Raw genomic sequence first — 19,135 nt, 5'->3', positions numbered from 1 at the left:
CAGGTGTTAGAATGGCCAATTCAAAGTCCAGACCTGAATCCAATCGAGAATCTGTGGAAAGAACTGAAAACTGCTGTTCACAAATGCTCTCCATCCAACCTCACTGAGCTCGAGCTGTTTTGCAAGGAGGAATGGGGAAAAAATTCAGTCTCTCGATGTGCAAAACTGATAGAGACATACCCCAAGCGACTTACAGCTGTAATCGCAGCAAAAGGTGGCGCTACAAAGTATTAAGTTAAGGGGGCTGAATAATTTTGCACGCCCAATTTTTCAGTTTTTGATTTGTTAAAAAAGGTTGAAATATCCAATAAATGTCATTCCACTTCATGATTGTGTCCCACTTGTTGTTGATTCTTCACAAAAAAATACAGTTTTATATCTTTATGTTTGAAGCCTGAAATGTGGCAAAAGGTCGCAAAGTTCAAGGGGGCCGAATACTTTCGCAAGGCACTGTATATGCGCATCGAGGCAAACAACACTGAAGCATGCATGAGAGCACCAGCTGTTCCAGATGACTGTGTGATCTCCCTCTCCATAGCCAATGTGAGCAAGACCTTTAAACAGGTCAACATTCACAAGGCTGCTGGGCCAGATGGATTACCAGGACGTGAACTCCGTGCATGTGCTGACCAACTGGCAAGTGTTTTCACTGACACTTTCAACCTGTCCCTGACCGAATCTGTAATACCAACATGTTTCAAGCATACCATCTTAGTCCGTGTGCCCAAGAACACCAAGGTAACCTGCCTAAATGACTACCGACCCATAGCACTCACGTCTGTAGCCATGAAGTGCTTTGAAAGGCTGGTCACATCAACACCATGGCTCACATCAACACCATTATCCCAGAAATCCTAGACCCACTCCAATTTGCATACCACCCTAACAGGTCCACAGATGATGCAATTTCTATTGCACTCCACACTGCCCTTTCCCAACTGGACAACAGAAACACCTATGTGTGTATGCTATTCATTGACTACAGCTCAGCGTAGGGGCGGCAGGGTAGCCTAGTGGTTAGAGCGTTGGACTAGTAACTGGAAGGTTGTGAGTTCAAACCCCCGAGCTGACAAGGTACAAATCTGTCGTTCTGCCCCTGAACAGGCAGTTAACCCACTGTTCCCAGGCCATCATTGAAAATAAGAATGTGTTCTTAACTGACTTGCCTGGTTAAATAAAGGTAAAAAAAAAAAAAAAAAAAAAAACACCATAGTGCCCTCAAAGCTAAGGACCCTGGGACTAAACACCTCCCTCTGCAACTGAACTTCCTGACGGGCCACCCCCAGGTGCTAAAGGTAGGTAACAACACATCTGCCACATTGATCCTCAACACGTGGGCCCCTCAAGGGGGCATGCCCAGTCCCCTCCTGTACTCAGTGTTCACCCATGACTGCTTGGCCAAGCACGACTCCAACACCATCATAAAGTTTACCCACAACAGAACAGTGATAGGCCTGATCACGGACAATGATGAGACAGCCTATAGGGAGGAGGTCAGAGACCTGGCAGTGTGGTGCCAGGATAACAATCTCTCCCTCAAGGTAACCAAATGGCTACCCGGACTATTTGCATTTTTATGCTGCTGGCACTCTCTGTTTATTATCTATGCATAGTCACTTTACCTCTACCTACATGTACATATTACCTCAATTACCTCGACTAACCTGTGCCCCTGCACATTGACTCTATACTGGTAGCCCCTGTATATAGCCACGTTACTGTTATTTTAGTGTTGCTCTTTAATTATGTTATTTTCAACAACAAAAAAATTGTATTTATTTATTGTATACTGCAGTTTATTTAGTAAATACTTGTTTTTTATTAACCGCATTTTTGGTTTAAGGGCTTGTAATTAAGCATGTGACAAAACATTTGATTTGACTTCGACACCAGGGGAGTCTCTCAAATTGGATTTAATTAGATTTAATTTACCTTGAATATTACAACCAATTTTGTGCAGGCTATTAGCCAGACAAAACCTGCTGAGTTCAACTATAAATAGAGGGTGAATTTATCCTCAAGCTGACTTATTTTTTTCCCTCATTGTTATGCCGTGTTTCGATGGTACGAGGTAATGACGAAGGGCCGCCAACTTTTGAAGAAAGCTTGGAGTGAAATTTTCTATGTGAATTTCATTGTCCCCTGGCACAACTCCTAAATGGAAAATGGTACCGTTTTAAAGCTAATTACCAACAATTCTACATATTTTGACATGGCTTAGGCGTATGACCTTGGAATAAAAAAAAGTATAAAAAAACAGGTCAGGTGTATTCAGGGTATTGTGAACATTAAATTAACTCAAAATTCGACAACTTTGTTACGTTGAGAATTTTGGGGGACGTAATTTAAAGAATGCTATAAAAAAACGACATTGTTTGACACTTTATTCAGACAGAAATGAGATGAGGAGACAGGCAAATGCTAGAAACAGTAGGAAGGTTGGAAGAAGGGATGGATTCCTGTTCTCAGGTGGAAAGTTGTATGCAACACGTGCCGTGGAGTGTTACCACTACACCAAGGCCCTGCACAGGAAATAATCATATTAATGCTTGATGGCAGTGGGTAACTAAATCATAGATTGCAGTCTACTTGTCCATAGACTGCTTTCAAGGTAAGGACACAATCATTTTGTAATTTGGGTGAGCTATCTCTTTAAATTAAAAACCTGGAGGGGCTCCCGCTGTCTTATTTTATGTCTGCAGAGTTATAGCCGGGTCGGTTCAAACATAGGTTAAGGATCCTCTTTGCTTATTTTAGGCACACACACATGCATTCTATCCAACGTAGTTGGAGAGATTTTTATCATTTTTAATTACTCCTTATTCATGCTACATAACCTCTAATCCCTAATCATTGATGTTAAACCTTGATAAAATATCTTAACAGATAGCCCCCTTTTTTTCCATTTTCACCTAAAATGACATACCAAATCTAACTGCGTGTAGCTCAGGCCCTGAAGCAAGGATATGTACATTCTTTGTACCATTTTAAAGGAAACACTTTGTGAAAATGTGAATTGAATGTAGGAGAATATATCACAATAGATCTGGTATAAGAAAATACAAAGAAAAAAAACAACCAGATGTTTTCTACCACCATCTTTGTAATGCAAGAGGAAGGTCCCAGTTCTAGCCATCACTCTGGTTGTAATTCTGATGGTGTCCACGAGATGGCAGCAGTGTATGTGCAAAGTTTCAGACAGATAACTTGAAGTATGAGCGAACTTCATGACATTTAGTGTGATGTCACCCAGGTACATTTGATCAAATCATGAAGGAGACATTTGCATTCATATTAAATTTTTCTGCAAGAATATCGTCAAATCTGTATACTTGGTCTTATATTAACTTAAGGGGGCTGAATAATTTTGCACGCCCAATTTTTCAGTTTTTGATTTGTTAAAAAAGTTTGAAATATCCAATAAATGTCGTTCCACTTCATGATTGTGTCCCACTTGTTGTTGATTCTTCACAAAAAAATACAGTTTTATATCTTTATGTTTGAAGCCTGAAATGTGGCAAAAGGTCGCAAAGTTCAAGGGGGCCGAATACTTTCGCAAGGCACTGTAAGTACACATTTCACCAAAACAAAGTGTTTTGTTGTTAGGAGCTCGCCCCAAAACAATAGCATGGCATTTTTCACAGTAATAGCTACTGTAAATTGGACAGTGCAGTTATATTAATAAGAATGTAAGCTTTCAGACGATATAAGACACTTATATGTACCGACATTTGTTGTTTCTCGAAAATCTGCGATCGTGACACAAGGCGCTGCATGATTTACAACTGTCCGGTTGACGGGACGCTGATCCCTAAGAAGTAAAAAAAAAACATGCACCCAGTCCCTTTGATCCCTTACATAACTAGACCAATCAAATTCTTCAATGTGCTGTACAGTACTGCGGAAAGACAAGACAATGATAGAGGTTCAGCTCGTGATGTTAAATTGTAGGTGCAGATGCTCCGATTTTCAAAACGATTTGGAGCACAGTTGAAAAGTTAACGTCCTGACTATTCAACGGACTAATTAGAAAAATAAAAGCATTACTTTTCAATGCGTGAGAATCATCGCGCTGGCTTGCTTTTGCCATGACCCTCTTTCTTGCCCCGCTATTTTTATTTATTTATTTCACCTTTATTTAACCAGGTAGGCAAGTTGAGAACAAGTTCTCATTTACAATTGCGACCTGGCCAAGATAAAGCAAAGCAATTCGACACATACAACGACACAGAGTTACACATGGAGTAAAACAAACATACAGTCAATAATACAGTATAAACAAGTCTATATACGATGTGAGCAAATGAGGTGAGATAAGGGAGGTAAAGGCAACAAAAGGCCATGGTGGCAAAGTAAATACAATATAGCAAGTAAAACACTGGAATGGTAGATTTGCAGTGGAAGAATGTGCAAAGTAGAAATAAAAATAATGGGGTGCAAAGGAGCAAAATCAATAAATAAATTAAATAAATACAGTAGGGAAAGAGGTAGTTGTTTGGGCTAAATTATAGGTGGGCTATGTACAGGTGCAGTAATCTGTGAGCTGCTCTGACAGTTGGTGCTTAAAGCTAGTGAGGGAGATAAGTGTTTCCAGTTTCAGAGATGTTTGTAGTTCGTTCCAGTCATTGGCAGCAGAGAACTGGAAGGAGGGGTGGCCAAAGAAAGAATTGGTTTTGGGGGTGACCAGAGAGATATACCTGCTGGAGCGCGTGCTACAGGTGGGTGATGCTATGGTGACCAGCGAGCTGAGATAAGGGGGGACTTTACCAGCAGGGTCTTATAGATGACATGGAGCCAGTGGGTTTGGTGATGAGTATGAAGCGAGGGCTAGCCAACGAGAGCGTACAGGTCGCAATGGTGGATAGTATATGGGGCTTTGGTGACAAAACGGATTGCACTGTGATAGACTGCATTCAATTTGCTGAGTAGGGTATTGGAGGCTATTTTGTAAATGACATCACAGAAGTCGAGGATTGGTAGGATGGTCAGTTTTACAAGGGTATGTTTGGCAGCATGAGTGAAGGATGCTTTGTTGCGAAATAGGAAGCCAATTCTAGATTTAACTTGGGATTGGAGATGTTTGATGTGGGTCTGGAAGGAGACTTTACAGTCTAACCAGACACCTAGGTATTTGTCGTTGTCCACGTATTCTAAGTCAGAGCCGTCCAGAGTAGTGATGTTGGACAGGCGGGCAGGTGCAGGCAGCGATCGGTTGAAGAGCATGCATTTAGTTTTACTTGTATTTAAGAGCAATTGGAGGCCACGGAAGGAGAGTTGTATGGCATTGAAGCTTGCCTGGAGGGTTGTTAACACAGTGTCCAAAGAAGGGCCAGAAGTATACAGAATGGTGTCGTCTGCGTAGAGGTGGATCAGAGACTCACCAGCAGCAAGATCGACCTCATTGATGTATACAGAGAAGAGAGTCGGTCCAAGAATTGAACCCTGTGGCACCCCCATAGAGACTGCCAGAGGTCCGGACAGCAGACCCTCCGATTTGACACACTGAACTCTATCAGAGAAGTAGTTGGTGAACCAGGCGAGGCAATCATTTGAGAAACCAAGGCTGTCGAGTCTGCCGATGAGGATGTTGTGATTGACAGAGTCGAAAGCCTTGGCCAGATCAATGAATACGGCTGCACAGTAATGTTTCTTATCGATGGCGGTTAAGATATCGTTTAGGACCTTGAGCGTGGCTGAGGTGCACCCATGACCAGCTCTGAAACCAGATTGCATAGCAGAGAAGGTATGGTGAGATTCGAAATGGTCGCTAATCTGTTTGTTGACTTGGCTTTCGAAGATCTTAGAAAGGCAGGGTAGGATAGATATAGGTCTGTAGCAGTTTGGGTCAAGAGTGTCCCCCCCTTTGAAGAGGGGGATGACCGCAGCTGCTTTCCAATCTTTGGGAATCTCAGACGACACAAAAGAGAGGTTGAACAGGCTAGTAATAGGGGTGGCAACAATTTCGGCAGATAATTTTAGACAGAAGGGGCTCCAGAATGTCTAGCCCGGCTGATTTGTAGGGGTCCAGATTTTGCAGCTCTTTCAGAACATCAGCTGACTGGATTTGGGAGAAGGAGAAATGGGGAAGGCTTGGGCGAGTTGCTGGGGGGTGCAGTGCTGTTGACCGGGGTAGGAGTAGCCAGGTGGAAAGCATGGCCAGCCGTAGAAAAATGCTTGTTGAAATTCTCAATTATAGTGGATTTATCAGTGGTGACAGTATTTCCTATCTTCAGTGCAGTGGGCAGCTGGGAGGAGGTGTTCTTATTTCTGCTTGAAAAAGCTAGCCTTGGCTTTTCTAACTGCCTGTGTATAATGGTTTCTAGCTTCCCTGAACAGCTGCATATCACGGGGGCTGTTCGATGCTAATGCAGAACGCCATAGGATGTTTTTGTGTTGGTTAAGGGCAGTCAGGTCTGGGGAGAACCAAGGGCTATATCTGTTCCTGGTTCTAAATTTCTTGAATGGGGCATGCTTATTTAAGGCATTTAAAAAAAAAAAAGGGGCATCCTCTACTGACGGGATGAGATCAATATCATTCCAGGATACCCCGGCCAGGTCGATTAGAAAGGCCTGCTCGCTGAAGTGTTTCAGGGAGCGTTTGACAGTGATGAGTGGAGGTCGTTTGACCGCTGACCCATTACGGATGCAGGCAATGAGGCAGTGATCGCTGAGATCTTGGTTGAAGACAGCAGAGGTGTATTTAGAGGGCAAGTTGGTTAGGATGATATTTATGAGGGTGCCCGTGTTTAAGGCTTTGGGGTTGTACCTGGTGGGTTCATTGATAATACGTGTGAGATTGAGGGCATCAAGCTTAGTTTGTAGGATGGCTGGGGTGTTAAGCATGTTCCAGTTTAGGTCGCCTAGCAGCACGAGCTCTGAAGATAGATGGGGAGCAACCAGTTCACATATGGTGTCCAGAGCACAGCTGGGGGCAGAGGGTGGTCTATAGCAGGCGGCAACGGTGAGAGACTTGTTTTTAGAGAGGTGGATTTTTAAAAGTATTAGTTCAAATTGTTTGGGTACAGACCTGGATAGTAGGACAGAACTCTGCAGGCTATCTTTGCAGTAGATTGCAACACCGCCCCCTTTGGCAGTTCTATCTTGTCTGAAAATGTTGTAGTTTGGGATGAAAATTTCTGAATTTTTGGTGGTCTTCCTAAGCCAGGATTCAGACACAGCTAGAACATCCGGGTTGGCAGAGTGTGCTAAAGCAGTGAATAAAACAAACGGAGGGAGGAGGCTTCTAATGTTAACATGCATGAAACCATTGACCAAATACTTATTTTCCACCATAATTTGCAAATAAATTCATTAAAAATCTTACAATGTGGTTTTCTGGATTTTTTTTCTCATTTTGTCTGTCATAGTTGAAGTGTACCTATGATGACAATTACAGGCCTCTCTCATCTTTTTAATTGGGAGAACATGCACAATTGGTGGCTGACTAAATACTTTTTGCCCCACTGTATATATACGGGACACAAGACGAGGACAAAAGACGTCTGAACTGCTATGCCATCTTGGAACCGACTGGTATGACTGTTTATACGTCCTTCGTCTAAACGAAGGACGTATAAACGTTTTTTTTAAAGTGTATAAATAGCAGCCAAATATGGTATACAGCTATAGATTGTAGGCCTACACTGCATAATGAAACACTCCCTAGTAAATTAGTGTTGCAGCCCACCAGTGTTATGAGGGTGGACTGATTGTAGCCTATTATTGAGCATTAATAGACTGGTTTTACGACAACTTTCTATCCAAGCTGTGAGAGAGCGCCAACTCTGACCTTGCAGGTATCTAGAGAAACTGCATTATGCCAGTGTGCCCTAGAACGGTGGTATCCATACTTTGTGGGGTACTGTACCACTAAAACCCTTTGACCTGCCTGAAGTACCCCCTCATGCACGTGCGACCGGCATGATTACTAAATGAGATGTTAAAAAATAACAAATGACACACCCAGTCGAGTTTGGCAGACTTTTTTTCAATGTCAGGGAAGTAGAAATTGTACTCACTGATTTTGGATAAATGTGAGCTCACTATTTACACCATATGAGCTCTTTCAACATCACCTGTAGAAATATAGCCCACTGTAGGTGTCAAGCTGCTGAAAACAACTTATATCCCCATCTTCACATTTCCACTCCCAAAGTTTGATCTTCTTAATGAATCAACACACTTTGTCATACATGTTTAGAATGTGTGTCTATCTTGCAGAGTTAGATTCAGGTTGTTCAGTTTGATAAACACATCAGCAAGATAGGTACGGCGGGCACCCAAGTCTATGTCCTTGAACACAGCCACAAGAGGGTGTGTGAGTGCTCAGACAGAAAATCATTGCTTCAGATCGCAGCTCAAAAAGCCTCTGTAGCGTTTTCCTACTAGATAGCCAACTGCCGTTGGTGTTAAGCAGTTGCTGCTGGTGCTCAGTCCCACTGTCATCACAGAGCTTTTCAAACAGTAGGTGATTCAGAGGCCTGGATTTAATGGATAAAGTTCACTGCGTCATTCAAAACATCAAGAAAATGAGTCCAGAGTTGCATGCTGGCCAATGCCTCTGTGAATGATAATGGGATTTACCTTCTTTGTGTGGGCAATTAAAATCCTTTCACTCTCCCAGGTGTGCACACGAACACAGGATTTCCAATCCAGATTGTGCTCTGAGAAAAAGCTGTCAATAATGTGAAACACATCCTCACCTGTAATTCTCCCCGTTAGCTTCTTGCAGAACAGAAAGTGCTCATTAATTTCCAAAATGTCTCTGTATTGCACAAACTGAATGAACTGGGCTTCCTTACTGACATCAGTCGATTTGTTCAACAACTGCAGAGAAAATGGACCGGTTTGATGATTTTTTCCAGAGAAAAATAACATGTATTTTATAATTTTACAGCAAGGAATGCATCATTCTACAGGAGTTCATATTCTTTTAGTCTACATGTGAGAGGTTATAGGCCTACCTGCAGTCAGTGTCCAGATTTCAGTTACTCTTCCATTTTAATTTAAATTAGGAATATTATGTTTATTCATAGTTGCAGGGATACTTGTGAGCGGGATATCAAAGGTGCATGTAAACAGCTTAGGCAGGATATGTGGAAGATTTTTCCAAACTATCTGGAACATTTTTCCAACTCAGTCCTGGGGCCCATCCTATGTGCACGTTTGGTTTTTGCCCTAGCACTACACATCTGATTCAAATAATACAATATTGATGATGAGTTGGTTATGAGTCAGCTGTGTAGTGCTAGAGCAAAAACCTAGCTTTCTATACCTATGGAAATTAAAAAGGTTAATGAATTACTTTTTGGAGGGTTACTGCCCCCCCCCCACCTGCCATGCACACCAGTGCCTGGGTCTTTCTCCTTGAAGGGGCGAAAGATCCAGTGGAGGCAGTATCAGGCAGGTAGAGGGTGGGCCAGGTGAGATTGGGCCAGGCACGTCCAGGTGTCAGACCAGGGTGTTCTCAGTCGTGGTCTTAGAGCCTCATGCCCGGAAGGGGAGACAGAGAAAATATTAGGGTTAGTGAGAGCATGGCTAAGACCATCTGCATCACATGAACCAGGGGTAGAGAATAATCAATAGTGCTGCTGTGGACACTGAATAATCTGACTAACACACACACATCTGTTTGACCTCGCTGTGATACTGAAGGCCTACCTATGTTACTTTTCTGAGTCAATTCAGGTAGCATTCAATGTCCTTCTTTTGTGTTAACCATAGCCAGCGTTACAAATAAAGATGGTTATTTCCATGTAAAAGGACCCATGAGCACCATAATGTGAAGTTCATATGTGCATGTCAAATAAAATCTAAGAGTCTATATTTGAGAAATGAAGGCATATATAAATGTTTTCAAAAATGTTCCATCCCAAAAATTAGGAATAAGCAAAGGCTTTGATTTCTGGTCAAGCAGATGGAAAATGGGTCTTAGAAAACATGTACCAGAAAAGTCTTAAAGTTATTAGAAATACAAGTTTTTAAGTAGCAAGAAGTAACAAGTAAAGGCATACCAATCAATTAGTGTTTTTACTGATCTCAAATCATTAACGGCATTTCTCGAAAATTCGGTAATGGAATTTCTACAATTTCATTGGCTACAATAGGAAATCATAGTAGGCACAGTCACAAACAACAGTTGGGTTCACAAGTTTGGACAGCACAGTAGAGTACAGTAAAGAAAAGTATAGTTTAGTTCAGTACAGTACACAGTAGAGCACCTTTATGTACTGCACTCTACTGTAGTGTGCTTTGCTGTGCTGTACTTCGACATCCAAACCTATATTGACATCTATGATTGGTTCAGGGATTTGGTCCAGGTCAACTAAATTTGGTCTTGTTTGGGGGTAGAGCTCATTAAAATAATAGCCAGGGTAGTGTGTTGAATGCCCAAATATGCAAATAAGGATATTGCATATTTATAATTTGTGTACATATTTAGGATACATCACCATGAAGAAAATTACATTAATATCTGTTATGTGAATAACTCACGTCGGAGAGTTTGTTAAAATTATCAATTTCTACGTAGCACAGATCAAGGACCCATGTGAAAACACAAACTGAGGGAGATTTTATCGAAATTATGTTACCAAACCTTCCGTCTGCACAGTTTTTGTAAAAGCATTTAGTGTAAATGTATTATTGTTTTTACCCCTATTTTTTTGTGACATCCAATTGGTAGTTAAAGTCTTGTCCCGTCGTTGTAACTTCCGTATTTAAAAGGTGGAGAGCCATTCGTCCTCCGAAACATGACCGTGAGCGAATGCTAGCTTACCCGGTGCAGCCAGTGGCATCAATGTATCGGAGGCAACACTGTACAGCTGGCAACCGGCCTGCCACAAGGAGCCGCTAGACAAGAAAAACCCAGCCAGCCAAACCCTCCCTAACCTGGACGACGCTGGGCCAATTGTGCGCCGCCTCATTGGTCTCCCCGTCACTGCCGGCTGTGACACGGCCTGGGATCAAACCTAGGGCTGTAGTGACGCCTCAAGCACTGTGATGCAGTGCCATAGACCGCTGGGTGGTTCAAGCCCTGAATGCTGATTGGCTGACAGCCGTGGTATACCACGGGTATGACAAAACATTTATTTTTACTGCTCTAAATAAGTTAGTAACCAGTTTATAATAGCAATAAGGCACCTCAGGGGTGTGGTGTTGGCTAGCTCCTCTGAACAACAGTGTCTTAATTAACAAACGAGCACACTTTCTATGCCAGGCGAAATCGTGCCTCATTCGCTCATTGTTATGGATGTATCCAAATAAATGTCGCTCGTAAACAGGTCTGCACTGTTTGACGTTACTGTAAGTTAGCTGTAGTTGGATAGCAAGCAAGAGATAAGGCTGGCAACGGAACATTTAGAACGAACGACTGGGTCGCGTCCATAGATACGGAACAAAAATACTGAATGACTGGGTCGCGTCTCTGGCAACCAAACCAGTAGAACGAATGATCAGCCTGCTTGGGTAGCAATCCTAGATTTGTTTCGGGACTATATCTTGTGGAATAAAAATAAACGTTTAATGAAAATATGTCAATCATTCTTTGAATATGTTGGTAACCCGTTGTATAAAAGGGATAATGCCCTCGAAGCAGGTGTTTTGATGATATATTGGCACGGTTTGCCGGCCGAGACAAACACCCGTGCCAATATGTAACAGTACTTTAGTCCGTTCCCTCACTCCTACCCGGGCTCAAACCAGGGACCCTCTGCACACAGACAACAGTCACCCAGGAAGCATCGTTACCCATCGCTATTAGCGCGCACCACCGCTAACTAGCTAGCCATTTCACATCGGTTACAAATATATCCTCCAAACACCGACTTCTCGGGCATTATCACTTAAAATGAGTCCTTGTACATATGGTTTGTTAAACTTTGAAATCAATGGTCTTTGTTTGGTGAAAAATCTAGTCTCAGCACAATTCCGTTACCATGGAATTGCCCATGTGCAGAAAAATAATCAGCCTCTGTGGATATATTCCTCTTAATGTATTTTTCATGTCAGCCAGGCACATCTTTTCAAAGAAACACAATTTATTTCAATCTCTAGTTGAGTAAAATAAATCGTTTTGTTCTGGTCAAAGTAATACAGAAAATTGCGGTAAACAGCGCCACACTCAGGCAGAAAAATGTTCTATTCACAACCAGGCCCATCTCTTCAAATAAAACACACGTTTATTCCATCTCCATTTGAGCAAAATAAGTAGTTTTGTTGTGATCACATGAAAATCCGAACAATTAAGGTGAAGTGCGCCACAGTCAGGCAGAAAATCCTAACAATTAAGGTGAAGTGCGCCACAGTCAGGCAGAAAATTCTGAATATTCTATTATACAGTGAGAACAAATGTTCCTGGCTGCTATATGGCTGTTACTATAACAGTACATTTATAGATGGCATTCACTGATATAAACCTGGCTCCAATATAATCGCATAGTTTACACAGATTCACCGCAGACCTTTGACAATTAAATCTCAGTATGAAAAGGCATAACATGGTCTGTTTTGTCAACAAGCTCAACCAGATGATCCCAATAAATGGTATGTTCTGTTATCTGGGACAAGTTGATTCCCAATTTACTTATTTAGTCAAATACGAAATTAACTGCAGTATACTGGTCTCAACTATATTAGCATAACTAATATATAATATGTATATATATATTTTTTTTAATTATATATAAAAACTCAGGAAATATATATCTCTTAGATTTAGGACAGACACTTAAAAACCTTGTTTCTTATGATTATTTTTTTACTGTCCTTTTGGTGTTTCTATGCGCCAAAATCAATATTTTATCTATCTATCTATCTATCTATCTATCTATCTATCTATCTATCTATCTATCTATATATATATATATAGCTGAAGGGGTCCTAAAATTCCAAACGTGTCCAGTGCATCATGCCTAGCTCTGCCCACTGGGGCGTGGCTTACGGACCACTCTTTGAAATAAATGCTTGTGTTGTCTTAATAATACCAACGTCTCGAGTTATCATCACACGGGTTCTGTTGCTTTGACACTTGACTATGCCATTAAACACGGAATCATGCAAATAATATATATGAGGTCTATGTGGGTGAAACGTATATTAGTTTTAGGATGCATTTTATTCCTCAGCTATATATCATTGATTTTGAGGAATGAAACCGACAAAAAGACAGATGAGAGGCCTACTGAGGCCCAAACTATTGACATTGATAGAAGATTTTCTGACTTGGAAAGCAACATCAACAAAGTCTGTGAGTAAGTCAACCTTCTTGAATGTTGATTCAATTCAAGATGTGCCTTTTGGATAACGTATAAACTCAAGAAAATAATTTGGTTACACTTTATAGGGAACACATGACATGTCTTTATTTATATTCTAGAACACTGCTGTGCGGACGTATATGTTTACACGTTTTCGGCGCTAAATTCTTTAGTTCCACATTGAGACGGGGTGGGTTTGTAAATGCATTAGTTATTCTGCGCTCTGGCACTCAGACGAGCGTGCTCTAAAATTGGAGTAGATGGCCAGAGTGAATTTACGAACGCACCCTAAATCTGTTTCTTGTGTCGCTTGCTCTTTATTAAATAATAGTTAGGAAACTCTCGTCACGAAAGCGCATTGTTTATTTGTTTCGAGCGTGTGCTTCCCCAAAGGCTATAGGTAGTAAATACTTTTTACTAAATGTATATATTGCTGTTTTACAAGTATCATCATTTTACTGTGCCTACGCCTAACCAAGTGTCAAAGAAATGTTTGTTTGGACATTTCCGTAGGCTTTCTGTTCCACAAGACATGCGGTCATTTACCGTTGTCTCTACTCAAGAGTGACTCGTTGTTTCGGTGCACAGATTCATGGCAACATTCACGAGATGCAAGTGCTGTTTATTTCGTTAAATTAATGTTTTCCTTTGTTCATATTTCCCGCGTTGTCATAGCTACTTGTCTGTCATTCTGGTTGTGCGTAATAGGAGTGCGCATTGAAATAAGATACGTGGCCTGCACGCCAGTCTTTGGAGTCTATTTATGAATGGTGATGAAATGTAAGGACTATGACTGATTAACTAGAATTTGCTAATGTAACAATGGATGTGGAAATAGACTTTTACGTCATAGAACCAGTTTATTGGTTGTAATTGCCAATTGCGGTCCTGGGAGAGACCAAGGGGCATATAAACTCAGCAAAAAAAGAAACATCCCTTTTTCAGCACCCTGTCTTTCAAAGATAATTCGTAAAAATCCAAATAACTGGTTTAAATACTGTTTCCCATGTTTGTTCAATGAACCATAAACAATTAATGAACATGCACCTGTGGAAAGTCTTAAGACACTAACATCTTACAGACGGTAGGCGATTAATGTCCCAGAATGAAAACTTAGGACACTAAAGATGCCTTTCTACTGACTCTTGAAAACACCAAAAGAAAGATGCCCAGGGTCCCTGCTCATCTGTGTGAACGTGCCTTAGGCATGCTGCAAGGAGGCATGAGGACTGCAGATGTGGCCAGGGCAATAAATTGCAATGTCCTACTGTGAGACAGGACAGACATCTGATAGTCCTCGCAATGACCGACCACGTGTAACAACACCTGCACAGGATCGGTACATCCGAAACTCACACCTGCGGGACAGGTACAAGAAGGCAACAACAACAGCCCAAGTTACATCAGGAATGCACAATCCCCCCCCATCAGTGCTCAGACTGTCCTCAATAGGCTGAGAGAGGCTGGACTGAGGACTTGTAGGTCTGTTGTAAGGCAGGTCCTCACCAGACATCACCGGCAACAACGTCGCCTATGGGCACGAATATTTACAAATACCATAGGTAGGCCTATGAGGATGTCTGGTCAGAGTGCCAGTCGGAGTAGTGAAAGTCTTAAGTACGCAGTCTTCACATTTTGCAGCTTTAAAATTAAAATGATAGAAAATGTTCCAAAAATATGTGTTGCTTGCGTATGTCTTTACACCCCAGAGTTAATACTTAACACGGCTGTAAGCCTTTGGCGGCCATTACAGTTGTGAAACATTTTGAATAAAATTATACTGATCGAACTCATAGGGCAAAATATACCACAATACATTTTATATAAATAATGACATACTTATTTATTCATAGTTCAATTATTTATGAATACATATTCATGAGTTATTAAAGTGTCTGACTTTTTGTTATTCATTTACATGTCTAATTCACTTATACGTGTGACTGCTTTTAATATGCATTGATTGGGATACTATGCTATTATCTGTCACGCACTGGCAGATTAAATATGTGTATGATGAAGATATACTGACAACTTTTTTATTTTTCACAATTCAAATTAAGAGCTATTTCTGTCTTAAATTGGGATAAAACCACCAACACTTTATTTTATTTATCTCAGACGATTTGTTCAAAAACTTTGAACAAAAGCAGGATGCCATTCAGAAAATGCTTGTGGATGAGAGAGAGAGATTTAAAGACCAGGAAGTTGTGGCAGCTCCGGTCAAATCTCAGAGAGGACAAGATGAACAGAAGCTCAAGCCCCAGCAATCTCCATTGTTTCAGGGCTGGGGAGAGAATCTATCGGATGAGGATCAGGAGGAGGCACAGGCTTTGTTTGAGAAATATGGCTACAATGTTTTCCTCAGCGATCGTCTGCCTCTCAACCGAGAGCTACCAGAGACACGTGAATCCAAGTAAAGTAACGATTCTCTGGCGCCGTTTTTTTCCCTCACCCTTTTAAGGTTTCTCTCCCTTACTCACACTATCGCTTGTCTGTTGTTACATTCCTTCTTTCATGCACGTAATGATTATTCAGCTGTAAACCAGAAAGGAATAATAATGTACAGAATCTATCTCCAATGGGAAGGCGATGTGGCTACAGTTTAGCATGTTACTGAACTTCAAGATCAAGACAGAATTTGTATGAAAGGATTACTTCAGGATTTTGGCAATGAAGCCCTTTATCTACATCCCCAGAGTCGGATTAACTAATGGATACCATTTTTGTGTGTCTGCATGCAGTTTGAAGGAAGTTGATAACTAGCGCTAGTTAGCGTTGGGCTGCAAATCTACCTCTTACTTCCTTCATACTGGATGCAGAAACATAAATGGTGTACATGAGTTCATCTGACTCTGGGGAAGTAGATCAAGGGTTTCATTGCCAAAATCCTGATGTATCCCTTTTTAACATAGCTATGAGAGGAGTGTAACTGATGGTTAGTTTCCTTCAACAGATGTTTGCAGAAGAAATACCCCAAGGACCTTCCTAGTATTGCTGTGGTATTGATCTACCTGGACGAGGCCCTGTCTATCATTAAACGGGCCATCCGCAGCATCATCGACCGAACCCCTGAACACCTGCTGAGAGAAATCATTCTGGTGGACGACCACAGCTCCAATGGTATGTCTCACCAAACTATACTGACAGCTTTTGTATGATAATATTAATTTACTACCCTTTTTTTTTTACCCAATCAGATGACCTGAAGGGGGACCTGGATGTCTATGTCAAATCCATTGAGGCGCAGAATCCTTTGTTTCGCATGGTCAGAGTGAGACATGTTGAATCACTGGGTTTAACTCAAGCTCGCATCTCTGGGTGGAGAGCTGCTACTGCGGATGTGGTTGCCATTCTAGACGCTCACATTGAGGTCCACAAGGAGTGGTAAGAGTATTTAGGAATGTACAGTGTCTCTGAAATAGCTACTGTGCCAGTAGTTGCCATATTGCACATCAAGTTAAATATCTGTGTAACTTGTCCCTCACCTTGAACAGTTCAGCCAAGTCTTTGAACTATAGGAACAGGGCCAGTGTGTTGTTTTCCATGACTCTACTCTCTGTGCTTGCAGGGCGGAGCCTCTGTTGACTCGTATCAAGGCAGACCGGACAGTGGTGGTCTCCCCTGTGTTTGACAGGGTGAATTACTATGACCTGGATGTTGTCCATTACGTCCCAGCGGCCCATGCTTTTGACTGGGCTCTATGGTGTATGTATGAGTCCTTCAGGCCGGAGTGGTACCATCTCAACGACACATCACTGCCAGGAAAGTAAGTTGACCAGGCAAATGGAATCACTCATACTGTCAAACCCACATCTTTGTGGTTGTGGTGACAGCGAGTATAGTGTTTATTTTAACACTTTGTCTCTGTCATCAGGAGTCCCTCTGTCATGGGAATCATGGTGGTGGACAGGAAATTCCTGGGTGAAATCGGTGCCCTAGATGGTGGAATGAAAGTGTATGGAGGTGAAAATGTCGAGCTAGGTGTGCGGGTGAGAAGCAACAATATTATGCACCATTCTTTTTTTTTTACCAGATTCTGTGAACATCTGATATTTTTGATAACATTGTTTTCTGTGGTCATTAAATGGTGTCCATGTCCTCCACAAATAATGTAAATGTTTCAGGTGTGGCTGTGTGGAGGAAGCATAGAGGTAGTGCCTTGTTCTAAGATCGCCCACATTGAGAGGAACCACAAGCCTTACGCACCTGACCTGAGCATGTCCATGAAGAGGAATGCACTGAGGGCAGCAGAGATCTGGATGGATGAGTACAAACATAATGTCAATATTGCCTGGAACATTCCAATTAAGGTATGAGCTTATGATAACATACCCATAAAACATTTTTTTACCCATGAATTCTACCTTCATGAGACTCATAAAACCATTGGAAGTTTTTCAAGCTATTGATTTATTACATTAGATATGTTGATAATACAAGAGTTTTGCGGGATACAACAAATAATCCATAATCACACTCTCAACAATAGGATCATGGAATAGATATTGGTGATGTGTCAGAGAGAAAGGAGCTCAGAGAAAAGCTGAAATGTAAGCCCTTCAAGTGGTACCTGGAAAATATTTATCCTCAGTTGGACACATGGGACAATATACTGGCCTATGGAGGGGTATGTTTTTTACAGTACTTTTGTGTGTGGTTTTAAACTCGTTTTTAAATGGAAGGTTTGAATGCCTGTCTATTTATCCACATGTTTGATGAAGTATGTCATCCCTTACTTAATATTTGACCCTCCTACTTGTAGATGAAGAACTTGGATGCAAACATATGTATAGATCAAGGACTTTTTCCTGGTCATACACCCATAGCCTTCGACTGCTTCAACTATGGCCCACAGGTAACTCATTACAATACTGTCTCCTACTGTTACAGTTAATTAACTTTGCTCTGTATTCAAGGAAAAATCTAATGTCCTATCTTTATTTGTTTGATCGTTCAGCACACATACTACCACAGTAATGGCGAGCTTTACATTGGTGGCCTAAAGTCCCACAAGTACAATGACAACAGGTGTTTGGCTGACAGTGGGGAAGACACTTTTCCTGATCTGTATGACTGTAACGAGGCCGTGCAGAAGGGCATGGGCATTCACTGGGACTTCACGCAGGTGCATATCACAGTTGACACTGAACTCAATACACTCCTAATACGTATATAGGCAGTTCTTTCCTATACTGTATGCACCCCTAAATAAAATTCCTATTAAAATATGTATACTTTTCCAGGGCAAGGAACTCAAGAACAGACAAACAAAAAGATGCTTAGAAATACAAAAACAGAAACTTGTGGTCCAGAAATGCACTGGCCAGAAATGGGAAATTCAAAACATCATCAAGCCCTTCTAATGGACCAGCATTGAGGAGATTCATGTTTGCCTCTAGACTAAACCACATTTTATGTTTGCTATTCTGTTCTATGGGTCACTTTGGACTACTAACCTAAATGTGGCATATGCCTATGCATTGATATAACAGTGCTTATTTAATTTTGTTGAAAGGGAAATGTGCCTTTCTGTCCTTGATATGGATTGCCATAAATAAAATTAGTTGTAAAAAATATATATATTGTTGTAGTCAATGTCTGTCTGCAAGACTGATCAATCCATGCATGCTGAGACAGAAGAGGGATATATATATATATATATATATACAAGAGGGAAGATGGTATTTACCATATACGTTTAAGTTCCTTTAGCAGACGCTTATATCCAGAACGACTTCCATGAGTAATTAACCTGTGAAACATCCACTTGAACGCCCCTCGAACTGGTAATTACTAGTGGGAAACTAGTCTATAGTCCCTGAGCTCCGACTTCGCCCACATGCTGACCTCACCACTTTAGGAAATTACCTCTAACA

General features: G+C 41.3%; 1 protein-coding gene across 2 annotated transcripts; it reads left to right on the top strand.

Annotated features, from left to right (window-relative positions):
- The first annotated feature begins 12,970 nt into the window (after window positions 1-12,970).
- Window positions 12,971-18,835, top strand: LOC109867435 (probable polypeptide N-acetylgalactosaminyltransferase 8). Of its 2 annotated transcripts, none has more exons than XM_020456597.2 (11): window positions 12,971-13,246; window positions 15,378-15,672; window positions 16,213-16,379; window positions 16,457-16,643; window positions 16,828-17,025; window positions 17,134-17,248; window positions 17,384-17,569; window positions 17,749-17,886; window positions 18,022-18,114; window positions 18,217-18,384; window positions 18,503-18,835. In XM_020456597.2, exons 1-11 carry the CDS (start codon window positions 13,054-13,056, stop codon window positions 18,620-18,622), a joined length of 1,860 nt encoding a protein of 619 aa, XP_020312186.1. In that variant the 5' UTR covers window positions 12,971-13,053; the 3' UTR covers window positions 18,623-18,835. The 2 variants fall into 2 exon arrangements, with proteins under 2 accessions (XP_020312186.1, XP_020312187.1); XM_020456598.2 differs by having other exon boundaries at window positions 12,974-13,250.
- The last annotated feature ends 300 nt before the right edge of the window (window positions 18,836-19,135 follow it).

Source organism: Oncorhynchus kisutch, linkage group LG22, assembly GCF_002021735.2.
Source record: "Oncorhynchus kisutch isolate 150728-3 linkage group LG22, Okis_V2, whole genome shotgun sequence".
NCBI lineage: Eukaryota > Metazoa > Chordata > Actinopteri > Salmoniformes > Salmonidae > Oncorhynchus > Oncorhynchus kisutch.
Note: the sequence above shows the minus strand (reverse complement) of the source record. Positions and strands in the feature narration are given on the sequence as shown.